This window comes from Sorex araneus, chromosome X, assembly GCF_027595985.1.
Source record: "Sorex araneus isolate mSorAra2 chromosome X, mSorAra2.pri, whole genome shotgun sequence".
Lineage (NCBI taxonomy): Eukaryota > Metazoa > Chordata > Mammalia > Eulipotyphla > Soricidae > Sorex > Sorex araneus.
Window position 1 is genome coordinate 51,847,723 of NC_073313.1, and position 26,020 is coordinate 51,873,742.

Below are 26,020 nucleotides of genomic sequence, written 5' to 3' on the forward strand. Positions count from 1 at the left end.
GACCATGCAGTATCGGGGATAGAAACCGAGTTTCCCGCGTGATAAGCAGGCACTTCTTGACCCATCTCTTAGGATTTGCTCCTCCACACAATACTCTAGAGCTGGGAGGCTCCCTTCTCCGCCCCACTTCCATCACACACCCCGCCCCCGCGGCTCCTACAGGTTAAATTAGATCCCAATACAAACGTAGTGCAAGGGCTGAATTAATAGTACAGCGAGTAGGGTGATTGCCTTGCAGCGTTAGACCAGGGTTCCATCTCCAGCATTCTATTATGGTGCCTTCAAGAATGCAGAACCAGGAATAAGGCTTTGTTCCTCACACAAAAGCTGAGAATGGAGGAAAATGGGTCACCATTACAGGTGAATGCAGGACCAGGAAAGGCACAACTGATGTCCCCCACCAGGGAAATCAATATAGAAGAGGGCAGGGAAGAGCTGAGGGGAATGAACAGGAAAAAGGACTGGTCAATTGTTCCTCCTTAAACCAGGGCTGGAGACTTATTAGGGTCCAACCACAGATTGCACTCTCCCCTTATCAATCTCCCCCTTGCTCCAACGGAGTGAGTATTTTCTAAGGTATTATGGGGTGAGGGGCAAAAAATGGGTTTTTTTCTTGAGTCCATGGTAAGGTTTGGGGATGTGTCCCAAACATCCAAGGTGTCTAGTACCTGAATACAGCCCTTCTACACATACCACATACTCCACAGACAAGGGAAGCAGAAGGTGGGGGAGGGAACGGTGTTTTTTACCGCTCAGCTTGGCTGAACCCCTAGTCCTCATTGTGAAGGCACTGCTGCCGCTTGTTGAGAAGCCCGCGGAGAGCCAGTCCAATTCCCAAGTCTTGGCTCTACCAAAGGCAAGATTTGAAGCTGGCTCCACAAGTCACTTCGGATTCTGACATTTATTAAATAGTGGGTTTCCACACATGGCTTTTTAAATAATCCAGGCAGGGAGGAGATGGAAAAGGGCAGTTGGAACTCTACCCTCACCTCCAAATACATTAAGTATTTACATTTCAGCAACTGAACAAGCCTGGCTCAGAAGGAGGCAACAAGTATCTAAGAAGGTGTGTATGGGGGTGGGAGAGAACAAACAAGACTTTATTTCCTTCACCCCATCCCACCAAAAGCCATCAATCAACCCCTTCCTAGTGGACTCTGGTGCTGTCCATCTCCCATTCCTTCCCCTAAAATCACGGAAGTAGGGATCACCTTATCAGAATAAGAGCACTTGGGATAACACACAAAGGTCCCTTCATCAAAAAGGGTGCGGGGAATGGAAGCGAGAGCATGAGCCCAGGGAAAATGAGAGGGCATTACCTCCCCCAGAATAAACAACCCTGGGCTGAGGTAGGTGAGCAGCCTGACTGAATGAACGATCCTAGGCTAAGAGTCCCTTTGCGCTGGGGAAGTGGAAAAAAAGCACCCTTGCCCAAACAGCATTAGAACTGAATCCCCGTGGTGGTAGCAGGGAGGGTAACTTGAGCAGCTACACTTCAACAGAGACAGAATCCCGGGGTGGGAGTTGGGGAGGGGGGTAGGGGCTCAGAACAGACAGGAACGTGGACAAAATCAACATCTCTAGCAAAAGAAAAAGCTCTGAAATTCCCTCTCCAGAAGAAGAGACCACAAGATCTGGGAGGAAGGCTCCTTGCAAGGATTGGGAGGGGGGTTGGGACAGATTTGGCTTAGGTCCTTCTGACCCCTATCCCCCAATCTCTGACCCTATTAACACTGGATTTGTAAAGACCTGTAAAACCAAGTCAACCGATGTTGGTCCATCTATCCCTGTGGCACGACCATGGGATGGCTATTCCAACCAGGGGTGGGTGAGGGGTGGGGGTGGGAGGCAGGGGTGGGGGGGCCTGGCCACGACTATGGCAACAGGGACCAAGGTAGAGGGTTAGAACCCCCTTTTTTGAGGGCATCATCGAGGGATTTGTCTTCGACTGCTGCCTTCATCCAGGGGTCCATCAGGATCTCCTCCAGCGAAGGGCGCTCAGATGGTTTGGAGGCCAGGCATCGGCGAATTAGGGCACTGCAGTCTGCAGGTGGGAAGCAGACAGAAGATCAGCAATCAGTTCTGGGGGTAGCAGTCAGAGGGGGGTGGAATACACAGAGCCAGGACACATTCTTACCAGAAGAGACATGGGCTGGGAAGTGGAGCTCAGCCTCCAGAATCTCCTGGTCCTTCTCGAACGGGATATCCCCACATACCATATCATAGAGGAGGATGCCCAGTGACCAAACCGTGGCCGGGAGGGCATGGTACTGGTGACGGGAGATCCACTCAGGGGGGCTGTACACCCGTGTTCCTGTTCACAAATCAGAGGTTAGGTCATAAGCCCATAATGCACTTCTCCCATGGCACCCCGCCACCCTCCCCAGAACTGAAGCTCTTTGTAAGAGCAATAAAGGAGCTGCAGAAATAACAGAAGAGTCCTCTCAGGAGGATACAAGAACTTGTAAGTAATGGGAGGAATCCCCTTACTGGAGTTAAGAGCACACTTAAGATAATAGGGTCCCCTTACCAGGATTAAGAGCCCACAAAACAGTCAGGGCTCTGAAAGATCAGTGGGCAAAGCTTTTTTAGGAATCCCTGAAATTGAAAAATGAAGGCCCCTCTAAAGGTGAAATACAGATCAAGATTGACAGGAGAGCTTAGTACTGGCAGATACAGTTCAAAAGGTCATAAAGATATGGGGAGAAAGTTCCTCAGAGATTTAGGAAAGCCTTACCATCAAAGTCGGTATATGGTTCATCATGAAGCAGGGCACCGGAACCAAAATCAATGAGTTTGGCACAGCCCCGGCGGAGGTCCATCAAGATGTTTTCATCCTTGATGTCACGGTGGACAACACCACGGGCATGGCAGTGCCGAACCGCTGCCACTACTTGGGCAAAGAGGCTGCGGCTTCGGTTTTCACCCAGTGGACCCTGCTCTGTGATGTAGTCAAAGAGATCCTGGGCTGGCAAAGGGCGCTCAAGGACCAGCATGAAGCCCTCAGCTGTCTCAAACCAGTCGAGGAGGCGGATCACACCAGGATGTCCACCGCCAGCACCCACTTTCCACAGCAGGGCCACTTCCAGTGGGCATGTGCCAGAATCAGGCTATGGAATGCAGGAAGAGAAAGAATGCACATATTAGAGCAGAAACTGGGAGGATGACTGCTCACCCAAACTTAATGCTAAACCCGCTGGCTTGGATCAACTTGCTCCCTGGCCTAGGCTTTAGCTTCCTTGTCTTTGCCGCTTTTTAAAAAAACTTGTTTGGGGGCTACACCCAGTAGTGCTCAGGGCTTATTCCTGCCTCTGTGCTCAGGGATCACTCCCAGAAGGGCTTGGGGGACCCTATGGCATACCCTGGATCAAACCCAGGGTCAGCCACATGTATGGCAGGGCCCTACCTGCTGTATTCTCATTCAGACCCTTTTATCATCATTGTCTTTTTTGCTATGCCAGGGATTAAATCAAGGACATTGCACATGCAAGGGAAGTGTTCTAACACATTCCCTGGACGCTACTCTCCCTTATCTTCAAGGTTCAGTTTCGCATAGTCACTGAGAACACAAATCAAGCCAAAAGCCTAGCTACATTTTGGGCTGAAGGGAGGGTGGTATAATTCAGAAGAGCACTTGTCTTGTGTAATGTGTTAGGCCTTATGTTCAATCCCAACATCCACCCAAAAAAAGAGAAAAAAAGAAGGGTGGAAAAATGATCTAGGGGTTAATACACTTGCCTTGTACACAGCTGACCACGGTTCAATTCCCAGGACCACTATAGGTCCCTCTGAGTACTGAAATCAAGGGGACCAAGGAAGAAAATGAGAACAGAGTAATGAGGAAATCGGGATCAGGGGCCTTGGTTATATATACTGGTGATGCTGAAGACTGGTATTGTTATATAGCCAAAGCACCGATACTACAACACTGAAAACATGAGATCTCAACTGTAACCACCAAACTCTGAAATGTGCCTTTCAAGGTGGTGTGGGAGAGTAAGTATGAAAACACTAGTGGAGGGAAACTGACACTGGCGGTGGGATTAGTGGTGAAATACTCCCCAAAAATCAACTATCAATAACTTTGTTATTCACAATTCTTAATTTTTTTTTATTAAAAAAACATGGATGGTGAGGGCTGGGGCGATAGCACAGCAGGTAGGGTGTTTGCCTTGCACGCAGCCGACGCAGATTCGATTCCCAGTTTCCCATATGGTCCTCCGAGCACCGCCAGGAGTAAGTCCTGAGTGCATGAGCCAGGAGTAAACCCTGTGCATCCCCCGATGTGACCCCAAAAAGTAAAAATAAATAAAATCTAAAAAAAACATGGCTGGAGAGAGTAGAGTGAGTATGGCACTTGCCATGAACCCGTAAGACCTGGGTTCCATCCCTTACATCCTTTATGGTGCCCCTCCAGCAGCGACAGGAATGTTTGCTAAGTGCAGAGATAAGAGTAAATCCTGAGCATCACTGAATTTGGCTCCTCCCTCCAATTTTTTTAAATGAAGGGGGGGGGGGATAAATCCTACTTAAGTCCATCAATTCTAGAAGCTTCATGTGAGCACACAAGCAAGTAGAATCCGCCTTGCGCGCCGGGATCGGGTCCTCTAGCGGCCATGACGCCGCATTGCACAGCCGCACACCATTTTTCTCACGGTGGAGCTGGCTACTGCGCAGGCGCGGCCATCTTGGAGGCTGGGGCCTGAGACGGCTTTGTCGTCCCATTCCCGCCAGAGGGCGCTGCCTGACAACCAGCCTAGACCCGCCCTGTTGTCCGTCCGTTGGCGCTCTCCACAGCAGCCGAGAAGCAGCAGCCATCACCATGGCAACCAATGACCTCTGCCCCTCTTTCCCCACCAGCATGCCCTGCGGGCAGCCCCTGAAGCTTAGTTTCCGGAGAGAAATGGGAGGGGGGGAGGGCGCATTCAAGGGGGCACTCCGGAATTCCAAGGGAATTGGGGTGAGCCCAAACCTGGAGGAAGTGTGGATGCAGCTCCGGGAGTCTGGGGCAGATAGGGGTGCTTCCCATGGTTATGGGCCCAAGGAGTCATTTAGGCCCCACGTAGGGGGCTTAGGGAGGGCTTGGCAATGGCGCCGGTACATCTGGAAGGACCCCAGGGGTACTCACCAAGGGGGACCAGTCCAGCACACGGTTCCGGGGGATCACTTTGATGGCCACCTAGAGAAAAGGGCCAAGGTGGAGGAGGGAGCAGAGTACACCCCCACCCAGGTCCTTCCACTCTTCAACCCTCACCAGGTGACCACGCCACAATCCCATAAAAAAGGGGGGGCTCATTAAAAAAGGGGGAGGGAGCTCATCTCGCTGGGGCGCCAGCCACACAGAATCAAGTTCCCCACCCCCCAGCCTCGGTCCTGTGCTTTTCTCCCAACGGTCCTGTGCTTTTCTCCCAACGGAAGGCAGGACCCCCAGCACCGGGCTTGCGCTGCGTCCCATCTCCAACCGCCATCCCCCCACCCCCCACCCCCACCCCCACCTCCCGCTTTCGCCATTGCACTCTGTAATACCCCAATTCCAACAGGGTGCCATGCTGGTGGTCACGACTCCACACCATCCACCCTCCACCCCTCTCGAAATTTCCCCAAATCTCAGCTCCGCCCCCTCCCCCCCGCACGTGCACACATGCCTGCAACCCAGGGTTTCTACTCCTCAATCCCCCACCACACGTTACAGCTCCTGGGTCGCACCCCCCCACCCGCCCTTTGCTGCCCGCCCCGTATCCCTCACACCTCCTCCTAGGGCGGCGTGCGCAGCAGCCCAGCGCGTGGCCCTCTTGACCCCCGCACCAGCCCAGCGGCTCCAGGCTCGATTAGCATCGCTGCGCCGGGACTTCCGTTCAGGCCACACACACACATACATTACGCACCCACATCCCAGATCCCCTCCCCCGACCCTCGTGGTGGGTACCTGGAGTCGATCGGAAACGCGGTGTCCGGCGAAGACCGTGCCGAATCCCCCCTTCCCTAGGACGGGGCCAAGGCGGTACTCGGCCTCGAACGCTTCGCGATCCTTGCCTCCTACGCAGGCGGAGGCGAGGTCAGGGTGGCGGCCAGCCGAGCCAGGCGTTGAGCCCGGCCGCCCGCGCCCCTCCCCCCACACCACCCGCCACTCGGGCTGACCCCGCGTGAAGATGGGAGAGGGGCTGCACTCACCTGGCGGCATGGGGGTCTCGGGGAGCAGTGGAGCCGGCGATTTGGTCAACATGGAGGCAGCGCCGCACATATTGAGCCCACTGAGCCCACAAGAGGCCCGGGGCAGCGAGGATGGAGAGCCAGGGCTGGGGGGCGCCAGGGTGGAAGGCAAAGATTTCGGGGGTCCGGACGGGCCCGCCAGCGGAGCCACGCTAGAATTTGCCGCGTGCGCCAGCCCCAACGATACTGAGCCCGGGCACGCGCTGCAGGAGAGTCGTCCCGGATTAGGGCACCGCCCACTTGGCTTTGATCAATCCGGACGCGGCACCTGCTGTACCCTAGCCAATGGGAGCTTGCCCGTATTTGCATACCACCCTCAGCGTTTCAAGTACCCCTTTTTGCAAATACATGCCCGGATCTTCTGCTCAGGCGGGGCCTGGATGCAAATGAAGGGGGTGAGCACGAAGAGGAAACTGGTTCTGGGAATCCCTTTGCAACCACCACGTTTGTTTTGGTCGGTGCGCAGGTTTTTTTTTTTAAGTATATGTGTGTACGTGTATATATACTTTTTTAACTGCACCGCCTTGTTTCCTAGTAGGTTGGTTTGCCACCACTGACTCGAGATCAACGCGGAGATAACCCAAGCCTGGTTTCTAAGAAGCCATGCTGGTGGCTACTGGGGACCCTGTCTCAGAAAAGCGCTCCATACCCAGGACAGGCACTCTTCTGGTGACTAGGCAGCCTCCGCCCCGAAACTGAAGCTGCAGATCCTGGAAGAACCTGTCCAGCTGCCAGGGAGGGGTAACACTTCTGACCACCACCGAAGAGGAGCAGAGGAAGCTCAGGTCTAAGGCAGCGTTCCCACGCCTGGAGGTGCGGCCTGCGGGGGGGGGGGGTCGTTAGGAGCCCCTGGCAGTGTGCCCAGTCAGGTCTAGCATCTGGAATGGCTGACGTGGTGGCACTTGGGAGGTGTGCTTCCAGATCAGAGGGACAGGGACTCAGAGCGAGGACGGAGGCTGAGGTGGTAAAAAATCACAAACTGGGCAAAATGGAGACACCAACCCTAGCATCCTAGGAAGACACACATGCTTTCTAAAGACACGTACAGAAGTACAGTGTTCCCCCTCTCCCAGTTAACCCCCTTATCTCTTTAGCCAGTCCACAGCAGTCTGCAAACACTGCCCACAAGGAAATATTTATTTTGGGACTGGAGAGATAATACAGCCGGCAGGGCACTTGCCTTGCACACGGCCAACCCAGGTTTAATCCCTGGAATCCTATGTGGTCATCCAAGCACTGCCAGGAGTAATTCCTGAGCATTGCCTGATAAGAACACATTCATCTAACTTTGGGGAGGGGTACAGCTAATGGTGCTCAAGAAATCATGAAGTGCTAGGGATAGCAACAGGCTCCAGTATGTGCTATATAGCCCTCTGAACTATCCCCTCACACTTTATTATAATAAACTATTTACAATGGTACTTTAGTGTTATTGCTAATCTTTTACTGTATCCCAATTCACAAACTAAACTCTCAAAAGAATGCATGTATAGGGAAAAAAACCAACATATAGGTTTGGGCCCACTATGATTCAGCCACTGGGGGACCTGAACAGACACCCCACAGAAATGGAAAACTACTGTACTATGTAAGAGACTATTCACCAAGTTCTGTCAGACACATGCCTGTCACCCTGTCCTAGACGCACATGCCAACATCACTTGGCAGGCATGCTGTCACAGTTATGTCCCAGAATGACGCCCAGAGACAAGCCATCTCACTATGCCAGGCATGCCACAGATTCACCAGCCCACACTGCCATCCGAGGACACAGAAAGGTCCCATCAGGCATACCACCAGAATTTGGCACAAACCACCAGCACCTTCAGATAGGTAGTCACGTGGACCCTTTGGTCCCTGAAATGAGAGGCCCCAAGTTCATCCAGGGTGAACACAAAGATGCTCCAATATACATATTCAATGACTGCAGACCCAATTTACCTGACTGCAGCCCACAGCCTCCCCCAGACTCCCAAGACAGTGTCATAAGAGAGACTTAGAAAGATGCAGGCAAAACCACAGATGCAGGCAGTGCTGACCCCGAAACAGTCCAGTAACTGCTCCCCAGATTCCACCCCCAGATTCCACCCCAGGACTACAAATGGACAGCCCTTCCATCCAAGAGAAACCACAGATGCGCTGTCCCAGACAGACCCACGCAGATATGCGCTTCTCTCGGAAACAGACACAAACTGTCAGAGAGGAGAGTCCCACATTGTCACCATCTGACACACCTGGAAATGAGCCCTGGTCACACACATGACTAGAGACACTGAGATCTACATGAAGACTCAAACTATTCAGGCACACATGAAACAACATCCAGAAAGCAGGGCACAAACATGGACTTGCCCATAATTTATTTGCCCCAGATAAGAGGGTCTACTGTAAGGCTGTCAGGTCTTGGAAAGGACACAGATATCAGAGATGCTCCACTATGTCAGGGACGTGGTTCCATCCATTAGTGAACAGAATGGTTCCTGGGGAAGGAGTCAATGAGACAAAAATGAAAGGGGTCCCACAGAGCTTCTCAGTTACCATCTATCCATCCTGAAAGACAAGGTTGATGGCTTGAGACAGAAGATGTGCCAATTTCAGGCAGAGGCCAAATGGCAGAGAAACTTCAACGTGAGGGTACTCAATGCCATGTGTGCTGAATCTGAGCCTATCAAACGCAGCAGCTCAAGTCCAAGTGACCTCGAACACTCCATGAAAGCTTTCTACCAGAAAGAACATGAAGTCACAGACATGGGTCACTCAGTATACACGTGTGACACTTGCAACTCACACAGAACATGCTTTGACCAAGACCACACCACTAGAAAAAGCGGAGAGAGGTTTCTAACCAATTCTCCAACATACACATACTTGACCAGTGGATTCCAGAGCCACTCCACACATCATTCAACAGCCTCACCTGCAGAGACTACTACACACCATTCTACAGGGTACCTTGCTATTGAGGCATGGCACAATGGGCACTTGACACAACCTGAGACGTGGCCATCTTTCTCTTGCCTCGTCTTTACTCCTAGGCAAGTCTGAAACAGAGGTGTCAGAGGACTGGGGATAGGGACAGCAAAGAGAGTTCCTAATTGTTCCTTGGATTCTAAACTCCAGAGGGGATGGTCCCTCCACTCACTTGCACTGAGATCATGGTGTGCTCATTCTCCTTTCCAAAGCATTTGCTCATCAGTGATCCGATGGAAAGAGCAAACATTTTACAGGGTGAGACAGGAATCAGAGAAGTTAGCAGTTACGCCTTTGCTCTCAAGACCAGTCCTCTGCTTCCATCACACCCCAGAAAACAGGGCAGGGTGGATTCTATGCTGTATATTCCCCAGGGCAGGGGCAACAGGCAAAAACGGAGCTTTCCTGGTCGTAGCAGGTTCCAGAAGATTGGAGAACAAGCAATGATTCATATATCAACAAACTCTGAATCCCCAGACAGACCTTACTGCAGGGAATGTGGCTCTCATAGTTGAACCCAAGACCCACACAATTGCCAGTTCTACCCAAAGACCATCCCACCCCCTGTCCCGGACAGAATAGAGGCGCTCAGGGGAAACTGACATTTGGTTTTATTGTGCCAAGGACATTACAGACGGTGGATCTTGTCAACACCTGCAGGGAACAGGTGCCCCATCTGCCGAGGCTGCTCCCACTCCCCACACTCAAATCCAGGGCGGCGGCCATGATCCTCAGAGATGCCCCCCACCCCAAGACTCCAGAGAGACTGGTGGTGGCGGTGGAAGCAAAAGGAATGCAGCGAGGTCAGAGTCTCATTGTCCAAAGCCCATGTGATACCTGCCCCCTGCCCCGCCCCCCACCCCCCACCCCCAGCTCACTCTCAACCCTACCCACACCTCCAGAGAGTGGGAGGTCAGAGACAGCAACCACAACTCTGTGTTCTCTCTGGGCCCCATGGACTGTCTGCAGCCAAACCAGAGAGAGAGTTGTCACCCTCACCGAGCCAGTGCTGTTGCCTACATCGTTTCTGTGATTAGTTGATTTTGTAAGATAAAAGTATATTTAGTAAACCAAAAAAATTCAACAATGAAGGCTCAGACATTCTTGGGGTATTAGGAAGACGAATTTCCCACCTGTTTCCTTCCACCTCTCTGGGAAAATGTGTAATTGGGATAACAAACTTGTTTGATTTGGGAAGAAAGGGGTACAGGGAGGCTTCCTCTGTCTCTCTCCTGGGGTTGCCCGCTGCCAGCTGGTTTGTCTCTTTGTGTCTCTTGCCTACCTTCGGCACCCTTGCCCGAGTCCCCTGTGGAATGCAGGGATGGTGCTGTGCAGGGGGCAACAGGGCACGTCAGCTGGCGCAGAGACACATGATGGTGGTGGCAGCGATGAGAGGGCGCAGAGGTAAGTCAGCCAGAGGGACATGGGGAGGAGAAAAGAGAGGAGGGAGAAGGAAGAAGCCAAAGAAAGGGAGGGTGGCACCAGAGAGCAGAGTGGCGGGGTTTGGGAGATGGGTCTCCAGTCTCTGGGTCACCATCAACTCTTGTCTGGGGGTGGGTCTCTGTGCATTTTGTTTTTCTTCATACTGTCTAGGTATTCCTGTTGGGACACTGCCAGCACCGATGCCAGGATCTCATCATCATCCCAGTCATTCAGACCTGCTGGGCAAGAAAAGGGGTAATGAGACACTCTCCAGAAGCCTTCTCCTCACCCGTCCCTGACCCTGAGCTCCACACAAACCCATTCCAGACAAGGCCATCCAGGCCCGTCTCTCTATGGCGACTCCAGCTCCACTAGGCCTACACAACATCACTCACGAGTCCCTCTGAGGCAGCTCCCTTGGGTCTGAAAACAATCCTTTTCATTAAGAAATCCCCAGAAGTTCTAGAAGTCCCCTCTTAGGACTTTCCAACTCTCCCCAACTCCTAGCTGGGCCTGGGCCCTAAGGACAGAGGCGGCTTACCAAAGGCTGACGGGGACATCTGCTGAATGAGAGCCCGGCATTCCAGAGCAGGGTAGAGGGACACAAGGGGGGAAGAGGCCCGGTCGGCCGCTGCTGAGAACTGGCTGCTTGTACCTGTGGTAGATCAACAGTCAGACAGAGACAGGGCCCCAACAGCCTGAGACCAGCATCCTCCCCCACCAGTGCATCACTGACCTGGTGCACAGGGTGAAGGAGGTTTGGCAAGAGCTAAAACAGTGCCTGGAGAAGGGGGCTTGATGCCCAGCTCGGTGTGCAGCTCTGGGTGCTCTGGTGATGAGGCTGAGCTCCGCTGCCGTGGAGACCGGCTGGTCCACTCCTCCAAGCCACTGGAGGCTGCTGCTGTGGCAGAACTGCACGTGGCGCTGGCTTTTCGAGGCTGAGAGAAAGGAAGCAGTCAGGACCAGCCCCAACCCCAAGAGCCTCTGAGTCCCCATCCTTCACATGTCAGACCACAGCATGACAGTCAGTTCCTTAACTGCAGCAAGTCCCAGAAGCCAATCTGCCTGAAACTTCCCTTCATCTGAAAAAATGATCCAGAAGCCATCCTGACCCCTGCCTTGCCAGCACTGTTGGTCAGTCATTAATCCCTGTGGCCACCATGACGGCCTACTCCTCATTGGTCCCCTAAAATTCATTCTGCACTCAGCACTCAGGAGGACTCTATGACACCCTAAGTCAGATTCTTTCCTCTTCTCACAAATGTGCCTCCATTTCCTTCCTCACTCAGAGGAAAAGAGTCCTTCAAGCAGCTCACAAACCCCTCCCCAATTCAGCCCACCAGCTCAAAAACTCATCTACTCCACATTCTGCTCGGCAATACAGGCCTGAGGTGGTCTGGATTACCTAGTGTGTCACCTGAGGGACTCCAAGCACAGTTTGCCTCCCTCACCTTCATCTAGGTACTGCTCCAATGTCCCTCCTCCTAGGCCTACCCTGAGAGCACAATACCTAATGTTGGGAACAGCCCATTCAAGCCTATTCACTTCCCTGTTGGTTTTGGTTTTAAACCACACCCAGTGGTGTTCAGGGCTTACTCTGCACTCACCTCAGGGCTCGGCTCTGCATTCAGAAATCACTCCTGGCAGGGCTCAGGAAACCATACGGAATGTCAAGGGCTGAATGCGGAATGTCAAGGGCTGAATGCGGACTGGCCACATTCAAAGAAAGTGTACTGTCTCTCCAGCCCCTCTCCAGTTTTCAGCCACAGCACCTTTCAACTAATCCACCTTTTTCATTCCACTTTACAAAAAGGCTCACCAATGCACCCCAAACATGGACAACAGTACCTGACCCAGACCTGCAGCAAATAATTGTTGAATGACTCAAGTCTTGCCAGCATCTACAATCTTTCAAAACTCCTTGTGATTCCTCAAGTGCCTGGAATCCTGCCAGGTCCCATCTGTGCCCTACGAATTCAACGTCCTTCCATGAAGACTAAGCAGAGCCCTCCTTTCCACTTCTCCTTAATCAGGTTCAAGAACCCCACTGACTTATCATCTCTCTCTCCCTGCAGAGATGGGGTCACTGCAGCTCAAGTGGGCTGAACCTTGTCTTTTTATAGGGGTTGTTATTTGGGCCACACCAGGTAATGCTCAGAGGTTACTCCTGGCTCTGCACTCAGGAATTATTCCTGACTGTGCTCTGGGGACCATATGGGATGCTGGGATCGGACACAGATCCACTGCGTGCAAGACAAACATATTACCCACTATACTAACGCTCAGGCCACTAGACCTTATTTTATATTCTTAGCATAGTCTGACACATAGGGGCATTTTAATAAATGCTTGTCCCTAGAAACTCTCCATTCATGCCACACACTACCACCAAATGCTGCTCTCCATGGCACCTTCATAACTCGATCTGCAGCTGTTTTTTATACAGTTCTAAAGCACAGTACCAAAACTATGGCTGGGGACTGGGGATATACAGCAGGGCTGGAAGCTACCCCTTCACCCAAGATGCCAAAACCACTGATTTTTTCCTCCTGCCAGTTTCAGGAGAACAGCACAGAAAATAATGGGTTCTCAGCCAGACCAGTGGCAGAATGCTGGACCCACCTGGCTGGGACCACGGACTTGGCGGGCCTGTTTCTCCTGATCCCTCAGCCACTGCAAGTAGGATTCCCGTGCCACCTGCTCCTCGATGGCCTCGTTTGTGGCTTCCCAGTCTGTTGCCCTCTTCTTGTCTTCTAGCATCTGCTGCTCAATCCATGACTCCTCCGATGTCTTTATGGCATTCTTCATTAGTGACTGCTCTGCAAACTGCAAGGGTGGAGCACTGAACAGTGATGCAGGGTGGCACTCTGAACTCTGGTCAATAACCGACATGGGGAGGCCGGAGCGATAGCACAGCGGGTAGGGCGTTTGTCTTGCACGCGGCCGACCCGGGTTCGATCCCCGGCATCCCATATGGTCCCCCAAGCACTGTCAGGAGTAATTCCTGAGTGCAAAAACCAGGAGTAACCCCTGAGCATCGCTGGGTGTGACCCAAAAAGCAAAAATAAAAAAAAAAACCGACATGGACTCAGGGAGGTGGGCCCAGAAGCCCAGGAAGAGTAGACAGGGAAGCAGGTATATCTGAATAAGCAACCCGTCAGGACAGTCATTCCAAATTCCTATTTCCAAACCAGAAACCCTGCTGTTCCCAACCCTAAAACACTTCAACTGAGTTATAAAGTGAGGGGCAGCCGAGTTGCACTCAAGCCTCAAGGGGAGTTTAAAGAAGCCTTAGCCAATGTGGATAAGGGGTAGCAGGAGTCCGTGGGACACTAGTGGAGGAAGCAGGGATGGTGGTGGATGTGGTGTCAAAATCATGTATGCATGAAAGTCATTAATCCCAGTACCTCAAAAAAATTTCAAAAATTGAGGGAGGGAGGGAGGGGGGAGGGAGAGAGGGGGGGAGGGAGGGAGGAAGGAAGGAAGGAAGGAAGGAAGGAAGGAAGGAAGGAAGGAAGGAAGGAAGGAAGGAAGGAAGGAAGGAAGGAAGGAAGGAAGGAAGGAAGAAAAGCATTAACAGTAATGACTCCATAAAGCCAGGAGATTTTGCTCACAAATGCCCGTATAAGGCAATGAGAAATGATCACCTGAGAAGTCAGCTATGTGTGCATTTAGGCATGTAATGGGATGGGGAAGGAAAAGTAGCAGCATGGTATTGTGTGTAACAGTCACAGTATGTGTGACTTATAGGATATTGTATGAGAGTACTGGTTTTCATGCTGTCAGATACAACAGCATTTTAAAAAATAAAATTAAAAATATCAGAGCATGGGCTGGAGCAATAGTACAGCAGATAGGGCACTTGCCTTCCATACAGCTGACCCAGTTTCAATCCCCGGCATCACATATGGTCCCCCAAGCTCTGTCAGGAGTGAACTCTGAGCACAGAGCCAGGAGTAAAACAAGCACCACTGGACATGACCCCCCAAAACACAACAAAAAGAACTACAAGAAGATACTCAGAGGGCCAGAGAAATAATACAGGGCTTAAGGCATTTGCCTTGCATGTACCCAACCCTGCTTCAATCTCTGGCACTATATATGGTCCACTGAGCACTGCCAGGAATGATCTGTGAGCAAAAAGCTAGGAGTAAGCTCTGACCACTGCCAGCTGTAATCCAAATGCCAAAATAAATTAAAAAAATGTATCAGCACATAAAGTGTCGCTGTGAAACTCAAACATTATTTTAATGCACACATACATTGTTACACATGAATATTTTAGACACACTAAGATGTACAATATAATTTTTACCTATGAATAATAGTCCCAAAGTATGAAAAACTGTCATAGAAAAAAAATAACATTTTTTGGATCACACCAGCGGTGCTCAGGATTTACTCCTGGTATTGAGTTCAGGGATCACTCCTGAGATGATCATATGGCATGCTAGAATGGAACCTGGGTCAGTTGGATGCAAGGCAAATGCCTACTTGCTATACTATTGCTCTAAGCCCCCCACAAAACTCAATTTTCTACATTGGCAAAAAATCCCCTAAACACATAATTCTTCAAGATAAACAGCAAATAAGAACAAAGAAAAGGTGTTTATCATAATCCGTCACTAGGTAACTTCAAATTAAAATACCCATGAAGGACTTTCAAATTGGAAACAAACATCAGTAAGAACTTTAGCTTAATATTGGTATAGGTGGTTAGATATAAAAATAATTCTAGAGGGGCCGGAGCGATAGCACAGCGGGTAGGGCGTTTGCCTTGCATGCGGCCGACCCGGGTTCGATCCCCGGCATCCCATATGGTCCCCCAAGCACCGCCAGGAGTAATTCCTGAGTGCAAAGCCAGGAGTAACCCCTGAGCATCGCTGGGTGTGACCCAAAAAGCAAAAAAAAAAAATTCTAGAAATATGTAGCTACACAGCTCAAGTTACACAAATATTCATCTCTTTATTCCGTTAACAGACCTAAAGACAATCAAGGACACACCAGCAGCAAGAAGAACATTAAGTACCCAAATCTTCATTTCTAGTAACAGTCTCTTAACAAAGAAATCAGAATGGGCACAAAGAATGGTTCAGTGGCTAAAGGACCTCCCTGCACACACGAGGCCCTGAGTACAATGCTTAGTATCGCCTACATGCACTGAGTGCAATCCGGGCATCTCTACTGTCTGGGACCACCAAGCACTGCAAGGGAGTGTGTGATCTCCAGAGTACCAAAACCAGTGAGGTGTGTGCTAGCCCTGAGGCCAGGAGCGTGAGTCTTAGTGAGCATGCGTATGAGCATGTTACAGACCTCTGGCAAGCACTACAACTAAACCCTGGAGAGCTAAGTGTATGTGAGCCCTGGCCATTGTAACAAGAGCAATAAAGGGATAGGTAGAAGCAGTGTTACAAAGCTAAATAGCGTAGCTCAGAAAAAAAAAGAACTAAAGATTCTTGGAGAAATAGTTGTTGGACTGAAGCAGGAAATAAGAGTCTAGAGAATGGAGTGATAGTACAACAGGTAAGTCACTTACCTTGCACATGGCTGACATGGATTTAATTCCCAGCATCCCATATGGTCCTCTGAACCCACCAGGAGTGAAGGAGTGATTGCTAAGTACAGAGTCAGGAGTAACCCCTGAGCACCACTGGGTGTTGCCTCTCCCCCCCACACACAAAAAAAAGGAAACAAGAGTCTAAAGTAGTTGGCAGTGCCAGAGAGTGAGGAAAGGCTCAAACTCCAACAAAAAATAAGCAAAAACAGTACCAATGCAATGCTGCTGAGGTTATGTCCAAAGAGACACGGGAAGCAACTAATAGAGCTCTGTAGAGCCAAAACTTAAACCATTTGAGCAACAACTTTTAAAAAATAGTACTATATTATAATCCAAAGTATAGGAGAAACCCTTTAAATATACATTGAGAAAAAGTAAATTAGTAAGTAGGAGAAAAAAATCAAATCTCCTTGGGAGAGAATGACTAATTTTTATGTAGATATTCTGCTCTTTATTATTTTTTGCTTTTTGGGTCACACCCAGCAATGCACAGGGGTTACTCCCGGCTCTGCACTGAGGAATTACTCCTGGTGGTGCTCAGGGGACCATATGGGATGCTGTTAATCGAACCCGTGTTGACCTAGTGCAAAGCAAACGCCCTACCCGCTGTGCTATCACACCAGCCCCTATTCTGCTCTTTAAGGAGATGCAACCTAACCTTCATTTTTCTTTCTTGCAATTTTAATTTAGCTCAGGTGATGGTTAGAATAAATCTGAACATTTATGGTTTTGATATACAACAACTTACTGTACCTTCACCACCGTCAAAGTCCTCGACAACCCCCCCACTTTGTCCCTCTTCCATAATACTTAGGGTGTTACTATACAATACCACATCCACCATTGGCCCCAGGTCCCCTCCTTCCAAGACCCGCCCTCACCAGCACTCTCAGATCACAATTCTGCTGACCATTATCTCATTATTCTCCTCTTGAGTATGGGCTATAGTGGATTCTTTCTCCTATTTGTGTTATTTGGAGCACAATTGAAGGTGCTCAGGTTCTAGTTCCAGCTTAGTGCTTGAGAGTCAATCTCTGTGGTGCCCAGGAAACCACAGGGTGCAAGGAATCACATCAAGACCTCCTGAAGGCAAAGCATGCATTCAACTCTCTTAAAATATATCCTTCCAGCCCCAACAGTGACTTCTTTCTAAACAGTACCATACAGAAAGAGTAATTTTCCAGTAGAGAAAATCTGACAAGATGATCACCATCAACAACATAATCATAAATCAAGTTCACAATATACACTGTTGTATGGTAAGAATGGCATTTTACCATTTTATCTTCCTGTCTATAACCCATAACCCCAATCAAATCATGAGAAAAGCAATTCAAGAGAAAGAAGCATCCTTGAAACTGTCAAGGTCACATACAACATGAAAATATGAGGAACTATTCCAGACAAGGGTGTCTGAAGATACAAGATGACTTTAGTTAATAATCTATTAATATTGGCTTGCATCGTAAGATATGCATCACAGTCACCTGTGATGTTAACAATCAAACTCTGTACAGAGGAGGATATTTGGGAATTCTGTACTATCTTCTTTTTTCTGTTAATCTAAAACTGTTCTAAATTCTTCCTGACTGCCATGAGGAAGTCAACTGCTAAGAAGGGCTGGGTCTCTCACCCTGTACCAAAGACAGTCTTTCTGAGGAAAAACTTCTCTAAACAATTAAGTCTGTGTGCTTTAAAAAAAACACATAAGACAGTCTGTAGGATAACTCTGATTTGTCTTTTCTGCCCTGCTGCAGGGAGCTTAGGTTTATAGGGTTACTCCCATCACAGTGTTCCCATTCCTCAGTGTTTATTTGTAACTTCTTTCTTTGTGCTCTGTTGACTTGTAAATATTGTTTTCTTCTTAGGTCCTTTGCATAGTTTATTCAGAGCAATGTCCTTTTTGTATGGGCACGGAAGACAGTTAATACTATGCTTTTGTAACATCATTCAGTTAACTGACTCTCAATGGTATTTACCTCCTGGGCATCTGTTCTCTGGACTTAAGCCTAAATTTCCCTTACTTCCTAGCATCACAAAAGCAGGTTCCCAACAAGGGACCGGATGGACCAGGGCAAACGGTGAGCTGCGTGCTACCCTGCCATCGAAATGGATCTGGCCAAAGTGCCATAATGCTTAACTATAAGTTAAGAGCTTGGTCATGGACAAATGCTGTCATGATCCAAAAAGCAATAACTAGATTCAGACCCTGCTAGGGTTAGGAAAGATTAATTTTGCCTGAGCACTGTAGTCTGAGTCTGTGGCAGATATTCCCAGGAGAGCTGCCCTACAAGCCTCAATATATCTCTTACTGTGTCCATACAAAAATAACTGATATAAGGAAGTAGAATTAAGATGTTAATTAAGATGTTAATTAAGTTGCTGGGCTGAGGAAAGGAGAAAAAAACCTAAAGGGGTATTTTGCTGAGAGCAAAGGAAGGGCTTTCTTATGTTGATTTTGCTACCTGAATGGGTGTGCCTCTACCCCCAATGCTGGGGGTGGAGAGACAAAAGAGAGTTGGAGTTGGGAGACAGATCTGGGAGCAAGATGGAGTGCAGAGAGATAAGCGAAAGAGACAGAAGGTGACAGGAATGAGGGGCAGTGTGAGACTAGAATGGGGGCCTCAGAGAGACTGGAACAGGCCCGCGGGGAGAATGGAATAAACAGCAACTGATCAACCAACCGGCTTGGCCCTCATTTTGATGTAGGCAGGTAGATAGGGAAAGGCTCTTGGCAATGAAAATTGAGATTTAACAGAGTTCCTGGGAAGGAGACTCTTAAGACTTGCAGATTTGAGAAAACAAAAGACCCAGAGGAAACCATCAGCAGACCCTGAGGATAATGGACCCCTCCCCAGGAGGTTCCCCAAAGGCCATCAACACTCCCAACCTCTCTGGTAACCTTAGCAACGAACTTTTACCTGGAAAGAAACCCCCATGTGGGTGGGGGCAGGTTGAAGATACCTTGAACAAAGGAAGGGCGCGAATATGCTGCCTGAGCCCATGTGCTGCTTGTGCCCACGTGGCCGAGCACATGTGGTGCCCGAGCACATGTGTCGCCCACATCTCCCCACTTGAGATGTGTACTTTCATGCTTTCGTGTCCAGTGCTAGGATGTGTGTAGAGCTTCCTCCACTCTTGGAGAAGCCCGCATTCTCTCTTCAGCGCGTTACTCCTACTGTTTTTTCTTTTCCACTTATCCCTTCCTCCTTCCCTCAGAAACCTCTAAATAAAATCTATTTACTTCACTGCTTGTCTACTCCTGAAATTCTTTTCCGTGAGTGAGACAAGAACCCAGTAACCCTGGGTCCCAGGTGGTAGAGGCGGCTGGGGAGAAAGTGACCGTCTTTCTCCTCCCCGCTTCATGTGGGGCCCACCGACATCAATTTCCTCCTCCTCCTGCCCCATGATTCGGGCCGCCCCGGCTGAACGAGTGGCCCAAGACCACTGGACCTGGGCGGGGAGCTGTCGGGGCCTCCCTGGCCGCCCTCAAAGATTACACAACAGTCCTTTTGAAAATAAATAAATAAAAAGGAAAAAGGGCCGAAGCAATAGTACTGGGAGTAGGGGCATTTGCCTTGCATGCAGCCAATCCAGGTTGGATCCCCAGTACCCCACAGAGTCCCCTGTATCCATCAGGAGTAATCCCTGAGGGCAGAAGCAGGAGTAAGCCCCCAAGCTCAGCAGGTGTGGCCTAGCACAGCGGGTAGGGCGTTTGCCTTGCACACGGCCAACCCGGGTTCAAATCCCAGCATCCCATATGGTCCCCTGAGCAGGGCCAAGGGTAATTCCTGAGTGCAGAGCCAGGAGTAACCCCTGTGCATCGCCAGGTGTGACCCAAAAAGCAAAATAAATAAATAAAATAAAAGACTCCAAAGAGTCAAAATAAATGAACAATCATAAATGAACAATCACACCACAAAAGTCACGTATGACTCTTAAATGTAGTTTTACAGTAAGTCATTCCGGAAACAAAACTGCATACTGTATGAATATGTCATTCTAGACAAGGCAAAATTCTAGAATCAAAAACAAATATAGGGATTTCAGAGAAACTAACATAGCCAAGAGGAGCCAAAGGAAATAAGACAACTACAGATAGAGTCGCTATGAAAAAAACTAAGGTAATTTGCTTAAAGTATGGTCTTCAGTTAATATTACAATACGGTTTCATCAGTTGTGACATATGTTCTATGGTGACAAACATTCACCATAGTAGGGTATATGGGGATTCTCAAATTACAGTGATTCTACACATTAAAATGGTTCTAAAATTAAATGTTTATTTTTAAAACAAAAGGAAAAAACTCTATTGGAGAGTTTGCAGGCATACATGTGTTTCCTAAAATTAAGCAGGAGTACTTTATGTTTATAGGAAGTGAAAGTTGAATAACAGTAAAATCCCCAGCAGACAACTGTTTCTGAGAGAGAATGACAATCTGTCATTTTCAGAGTATGCTAGGAAAAAGCTCTGCCACCTACTGAGCACCTACTCAGCACCAGGCCCAGTGTTAGGCACTTTCTGTGCCCGCCAAACAGAGAGCCCAGATTACTTGTACAATCTGGGCAAATGCCCTATAGCAAGCAAATGATGGGTAAGACCAATAATTTCCGTTTGGGAGGATATATGTAGGTCCACTAACAACCCAGCAGCCAAATGTGATTTCATATGATAAACTGCCAATCCTGTTGGCACAAAGATGGGCTAGTCAGCTCACACAGGCAAAATATCACAGCAAAAAGAGCCTGGAGTGGTGGATCACTAATGCGACAGAGGTGAGAACTCAGGGGCAACTCAAAGAGGAGACAGGGTAATTTTGCAGGCTAGTGGAAGAACTGAGACACCCGTCTCCCCAGTCAACAGAGATTTCTGGACTCTATACCTAGCAGACATCCTGGGCATGGGGACCCACTTACCCCTGGTTTGAAAGATGGCAGGCCCAGTCCCACACCAATGGTAGCCTTGTTGGGATTCACCACAGAATTGTAGTGAATATTCCGATGGTAACTAACCCGGATGGGCTCATCCTCATTTTGATGGATCCCATGGAATGTGTTGATAGGCTCTGTGGAGAGAGAAAAGAGAGCATGCACAGTGGATGAAGCAGGGCAGGCTCAGTGCAGACACAGTTTGCATGTCGCACACCACAGAAGTACCTGTGCTGTACTGGTAAACCTCCACAGGTCGGTTGTACATTTCTGCCATTGCTTGCATCTCGATGTGGTTCCCGTGGCAGTTGTTTTTCCGCTTCCGGTTGATGTAGGTAGTGAAGTCCTCTGTGACGTAGTTGGAGAAGTAGTCAGCATTCTTCATCTACAGAACAGATTAAGGTCAATATCTGTGTGGAAAGGGAAACCCACATTCCATTCTCTCCCCCAAAGCCTCTGAAAGATCTCACCAGATAGTCCATGCAGTGTTTCCGTACAACCTCATGCATGTCCTGGTCTCCATACACCTGATCAGCTGTGGAGAAGAAGAGAAGCTTAGGGTCAGGGCTGTTACAAGAAGAAGTCCCAAGTCATGGAACAGCCTTGAGGGTTGGTTGGGCGACAGTGGGCCAACGGAAATTCCCTTTCATACCCCAAGGCCTGAACAGAGAGTTCTTGGCCTTGGGGGCTAGAATGGTATCATGGAACAAAAAAAAGGATAGGCAGGGATAATTATTTAAAAAGGAGAGTGCAGGTGTCAGGGACAAAACCACAGGCCTCTCACACAAATGAGAGGACTGATGATTGTCTTTAGATTGTCTTTACGTAGGACTTTCCCTGCCACTCAGACAAGTCAATGAACATTTGACTAAGTGGCCCCAAACACCACTAATTCCACATTGCCCCCGTCCCCTCACTTTTGAGGAAACAGAGACTTGGGGAGAATTTATGCCTTGACCAGGGTGTCACAGGGAAAGTCGGTCTGTGACAGTCGACTCTGAAATTCCATTTTCTTAACTCTCCGGGAGTATGGCCTTTGTAAGTTTTTTTAAAATAAAAAAATAGGTTCTAAACCCAGGCAGAGTAGTGAGCAAAATGACCAGAAGAGGTGACCAAGTGTTCTGCATCTCATAGGCCTTACACATAAAATGCTGAATAATACCTGGCAGGCCACTGAGGAGACTACTGGGTGGCAAGTGACGAACGCTGGGCTTGGGACAGACTAGTCACTTGGTAAATCACAGTCCCTGCCCCCAGAGTGAGGTCTGAGTGGGGGTCACTGCCAAGGTAACCGTGCGAGGAAGATCTTGCCCTTGCCAGGAAGCAGCAGACCAATGAGAGAGAGAAGACACAGATGCACCTCACTTAAACTAACTCAAGCAAGGCGGCCTGTGAGCCAAATGCTTCAGACGTCACGGGGTTTGGTCAAAGCAAGAACCAGTATCCGTCTGCCTCGCTTGAGGACTTTCGCAAGGCTGTTTCCCTCTATTCAGGTTGTTCTTTTGTGCTTTTTGGCTGCCTACTTGTCCAACACGAAAGTGTTCTGTACTCTGTTCCCACATATCCCACCCTAGGCACCGCTATCAGTAAATTCATGTCAAGCACATTGGCTTCAACTGCCAGAGCACAGGAAGCTGCTGATGAGGGCAGCTTACAGCTGAGACCACCCCCTGGCCCAGCTTGGGGCCCGATCATTGTGGGAAAGTGACAGCAGTGCCACATGGAGGGAGGCACAGGGAGGGGTGCAGGGAGCCTTCTCCCTGGAAAAATCAAACAAGCTTAAAGATCCATGCCCGAGGTACACTGGCTAAAATGAAAAGGGGATTTCCCTTGGTTTCCCCAGAGGACCATTAGTTCTGCAGGGATCTCTCTGGGGCCCCAGGGTAGAGGCAGGTCCCTCGGGAAACAACACCCCCACCCCCGGGACCACCAGTCTAACTATGGGGAGGCACCTCTTGGTAGTTTTTGATGCCCCCAGCCCACCCTGCAGGTTCTGTGAGATGAGAAAAAGACTGGGCTGAGTTAGAAAATAGGGTCCATGCCTGTCTCAAATCCTCTTGGATGGACAAGACATGCAAGAGGTCCAAGGATGTGGGAGAATGGGGGCGTAAAGGCAGGAAGGGGTAGCCCCTTCACCGATGTAAACAAGGATGTGGGTTCTGTGGCCAAGTTCCCCCCTCTCCCCAACAGCGGCACTTCCAGCAAGTCACGTGCCCAGTGCACAGGCTGGGGGCCCCCTGCGGCTGCCTTTCTTAGAATCGAGGACCACAGAGCCTGCTGTGGCTGCAGAAGCTGCCTGGGGAGCTATTTATGTAGCACAAGTTTAGGGTGCCAACCAGAAGACAGCACTGTCAGCAGGTGCAGTTAACAGGAACTGAAATGGGAGCAAAGGGGTTAAACATGGGTTGGCCCAAAGGGTGGACTAGCCCTTCCAGGCCTGATGGATAAGTCTGCCTGTGCCAGAGACCTGCAGCACAAAAAGGGAGTAGTAGGGAGGCTAGGCACAGGGAAGGAGCTGTGGGAGAACCCCATGAGGGTCCCAGTCCCCAGTCACTGACCTCTTGGCCTGGCAGGAAGGCTCTGCTGCCTTCTACTGTGTGGCATTGGACAAAGCCTTTAATAACCTCTCGAGACTGCAATGTCCTCACCCAGAGAGTAGACACAGTAAGTCTTCTTCCTCTCACAAGGCGCCGTCAACATTACAGGCGCTGCTTTGCCAAACACCTGAGGCATAGGCTATGTGTTCAAAAAACGGGGGGAGGAGGGTGATATGAGAATGATGACTCCTTCAGAGAGCTAGCCCCCCACCCCCATCCATCCGTCAGCTGGCATGGCACCGGAACTGCTTCTTGAGCCCTTCCTCATTTCTGTTGCACTTCCTCAGCCTGAGGAAAGCCCCAGATATAGAACCCAGTCTGCACTCCTCATGCAAACAGTAATGACAGGCACTATCTGCCTTTAGCGAACCCTGAGATCCACAGGCCTACCTTCCTCTGTGCCCCAAATTCAAATTTTCAGCAACCCAACTGACATCAAAGTCCTACCAACAGGAATCTTCAGAGTGGACTAATATGATCATCTCTACTCATCCACAAAACAGGAACCATCACCAGCTCTCCTCAAGTCTAAGATGCACAAGCGGTAATGTAGGGCAGTACCACTGTGCATTGATTTCACCCTTCCAAAATGCATTCCAGTTTGGGGATCACTCATGTGAAAGAAAATGTGTATCTCTGAATGAAACAGCAATAGTCCATTCCCCATCACCACCAACAAGGGAGAGAGATGAGACAGGAAAAACATATCAAACAAGGAAAAGAACACAGGAAGTCTTCAATGGAAAGTGCTTGTCTGTCATTGCTAATCCCACCTCAGACCTGCAGACAGTCCTCCTCCTCAAAGAGGGTTGGCACACGGGACTAGGGCCCAGGCTGGACTTCCTGAAGGTTGGGGACTGAAAGGGCTCACTGGACCTACAAAGCTAGGGGAATTCAGAGAATGTGTTTTGATAGAAACTGAAACTTCTCCCCTTGCTGACGCTGCACTTGTGGGCAAGTTGCACCTGTTATCCCTTCCCTGAGTCCAGCTGGAAGGTAGTCCCCAACTATCTCACCTCTGTCCCCAACCCAAACAGGCCTGGGCACCCTCAATACAATAAATGCTACTGGAGTTCCAGCAAAGGCTTCCCACATTCCAACTTGTTCCACTTTCACCAAAACCAAATTCAATCCTCCCAACCTTCTACACAGGAGGGATCCAGATGTAGTGATGTGGCACAACTGGCCCAAAACCCACATTTGGGAAGGTAAAGGAGCAGTCAGGATCTTCAGGGGCTACCAGTGACTTCTAAACACCGATATACCTGGTGGCATTTCCCTACCCGCCTTCAGCCCACTCTCATCTTAGCCACCGGACTCCTGGAACCAGGCCTGATCCTGCCTGCCTCAGTTTCCCAGCAGTGCAAGCAGGAATCCTCAAGTACTCAGGATAGGCCTGAGAGTGGGTCGAGATGACAGATACTGAGGGGGTTGAGTAGATGTCTGGGCTCCAAGGAGGAAAAACTAAAGGCACGAGAGGATGTCAGTCTCTACAGAGAGGTCCGCACCTCTTTCCTAGCCTTTGCTGGGAGTTCTCAAGAAGGAGGAGAGTCCATTGCTCCAACAGACTCACCTCTCCTGTCTTCCCCTGCTCTCTGGAGAAATGCCCCAAACCTCTGTCATCCTGTCACTTGAGTGCCTGTTCTCTAAAATGCAGCCACTATTTGCCCAGGAGTTAGGTAAAGAAGTCCAGAGGGCCGGGACTAGCAAAGGAGTTAGGTATAGAGCCGCACCATTTCAGAGGTACCTGGAACTCTTCCTGCCAGGCTGTGGCGGCTGCTGCCTGGCCAGCCTGCCTGCTACAAGAGCCACATCAAGTTCCGCTGAGGACAAAAAAAGGAAGTTTGGGGTCTGCAGGGATTCAAAAAAACTAACCACACAAATGTGTGTACACACAGCAGCTGGGGGAGACAGAATCTGGCTCACTCCCCACTTCCGTCCTCATCCAGTGGGGACTTCTGGCCCCAGCAGAGGAGATGAGCCAAGAAAAAAAGACCTCAACTCGCTGTAAAATAGAGCTGCACTGGGACCTGGCCCATGGCCCCGCAGAGCACACCCTGGGAGACAGCAGAATTTGGCCTTCCCGATAGTGCAGTCATTGAAAGACCTGTTCCTTTATTCAGTAAAGGCCAGAGGAAGGCCAAAAGAAGCTGGTGTACATGGTGGCCGTGGAAATCTCCTGGTCACATGACCAAGATAATACAGTCCAACTTCTCTCTTGCAGCCTCACTATCCCTATTTATGAAATAGCTAAAGTGGATCCAAGATCTATCCCTACAAGTGCTGATAGATCATGCTCCCAAACCAAAATGCACAAAGGAGGAGTCTGCATTAA

The 26,020-nt window shown here is 49.7% G+C and overlaps 2 protein-coding genes across 5 annotated transcripts in view; both read right to left on the reverse strand.

The window, feature by feature from the left end:
- Positions 1-882: 882 nt before the first annotated feature.
- On the reverse strand, positions 883-9,684 carry PIM2 (Pim-2 proto-oncogene, serine/threonine kinase). 2 transcript variants are annotated; one of them, XM_012932283.2, is made up of 6 exons: positions 6,172-9,684; positions 5,927-6,036; positions 5,129-5,179; positions 2,738-3,110; positions 2,138-2,314; positions 883-2,044 (listed from the first exon to the last, which is right to left on the reverse strand). In XM_012932283.2, exons 1-6 carry the CDS (start codon positions 6,239-6,241, stop codon positions 1,875-1,877), a joined length of 951 nt encoding a protein of 316 aa, XP_012787737.1. In that variant the 5' UTR covers positions 6,242-9,684; the 3' UTR covers positions 883-1,874. The 2 variants fall into 2 exon arrangements, with proteins under 2 accessions (XP_012787737.1, XP_054977525.1); XM_055121550.1 differs by having other exon boundaries at positions 5,927-9,684.
- An 89-nt stretch (positions 9,685-9,773) lies between these two features.
- Positions 9,774-26,020, reverse strand: part of OTUD5 (OTU deubiquitinase 5) — a 33,171-nt gene continuing 16,924 nt past the window's right edge. For 2 of the 3 annotated variants that reach the window (XM_055121549.1, XM_055121548.1), the window contains 7 exons: positions 21,559-21,623; positions 21,317-21,473; positions 21,077-21,225; positions 13,225-13,428; positions 11,339-11,540; positions 11,144-11,257; positions 9,774-10,841 (listed from right to left, as the gene is read on the reverse strand). In XM_055121549.1, the coding sequence (XP_054977524.1) occupies positions 10,717-10,841; positions 11,144-11,257; positions 11,339-11,540; positions 13,225-13,428; positions 21,077-21,225; positions 21,317-21,473; positions 21,559-21,623 (1,016 nt within the window). In that variant the 3' untranslated portion in view covers positions 9,774-10,716. The remainder of the gene's footprint in view (positions 10,842-11,143; positions 11,258-11,338; positions 11,541-13,224; positions 13,429-21,076; positions 21,226-21,316; positions 21,474-21,558; positions 21,624-26,020) is intronic. The other variant, XM_004606437.2, reaches the window with a different exon arrangement.

Excerpts from the sequence above, each read along its gene's own strand:
- PIM2 (XM_055121550.1), bottom strand. The coding sequence starts at position 6,241 with ATGTGCGGCGCTGCCTCCATGTTGACCAAATCGCCGGCTCCACTGCTC. Across the intron at positions 5,180-5,926 it reads GCGTTTCCGATCGACTCCAG|GTGGCCATCAAAGTGATCCC; the intron begins GTACCCACCACG and ends CCTTTTCTCTAG. Across the intron at positions 2,315-2,737 it reads ACCATATACCGACTTTGATG|GAACACGGGTGTACAGCCCC; the intron begins GTAAGGCTTTCC and ends ATTTGTGAACAG.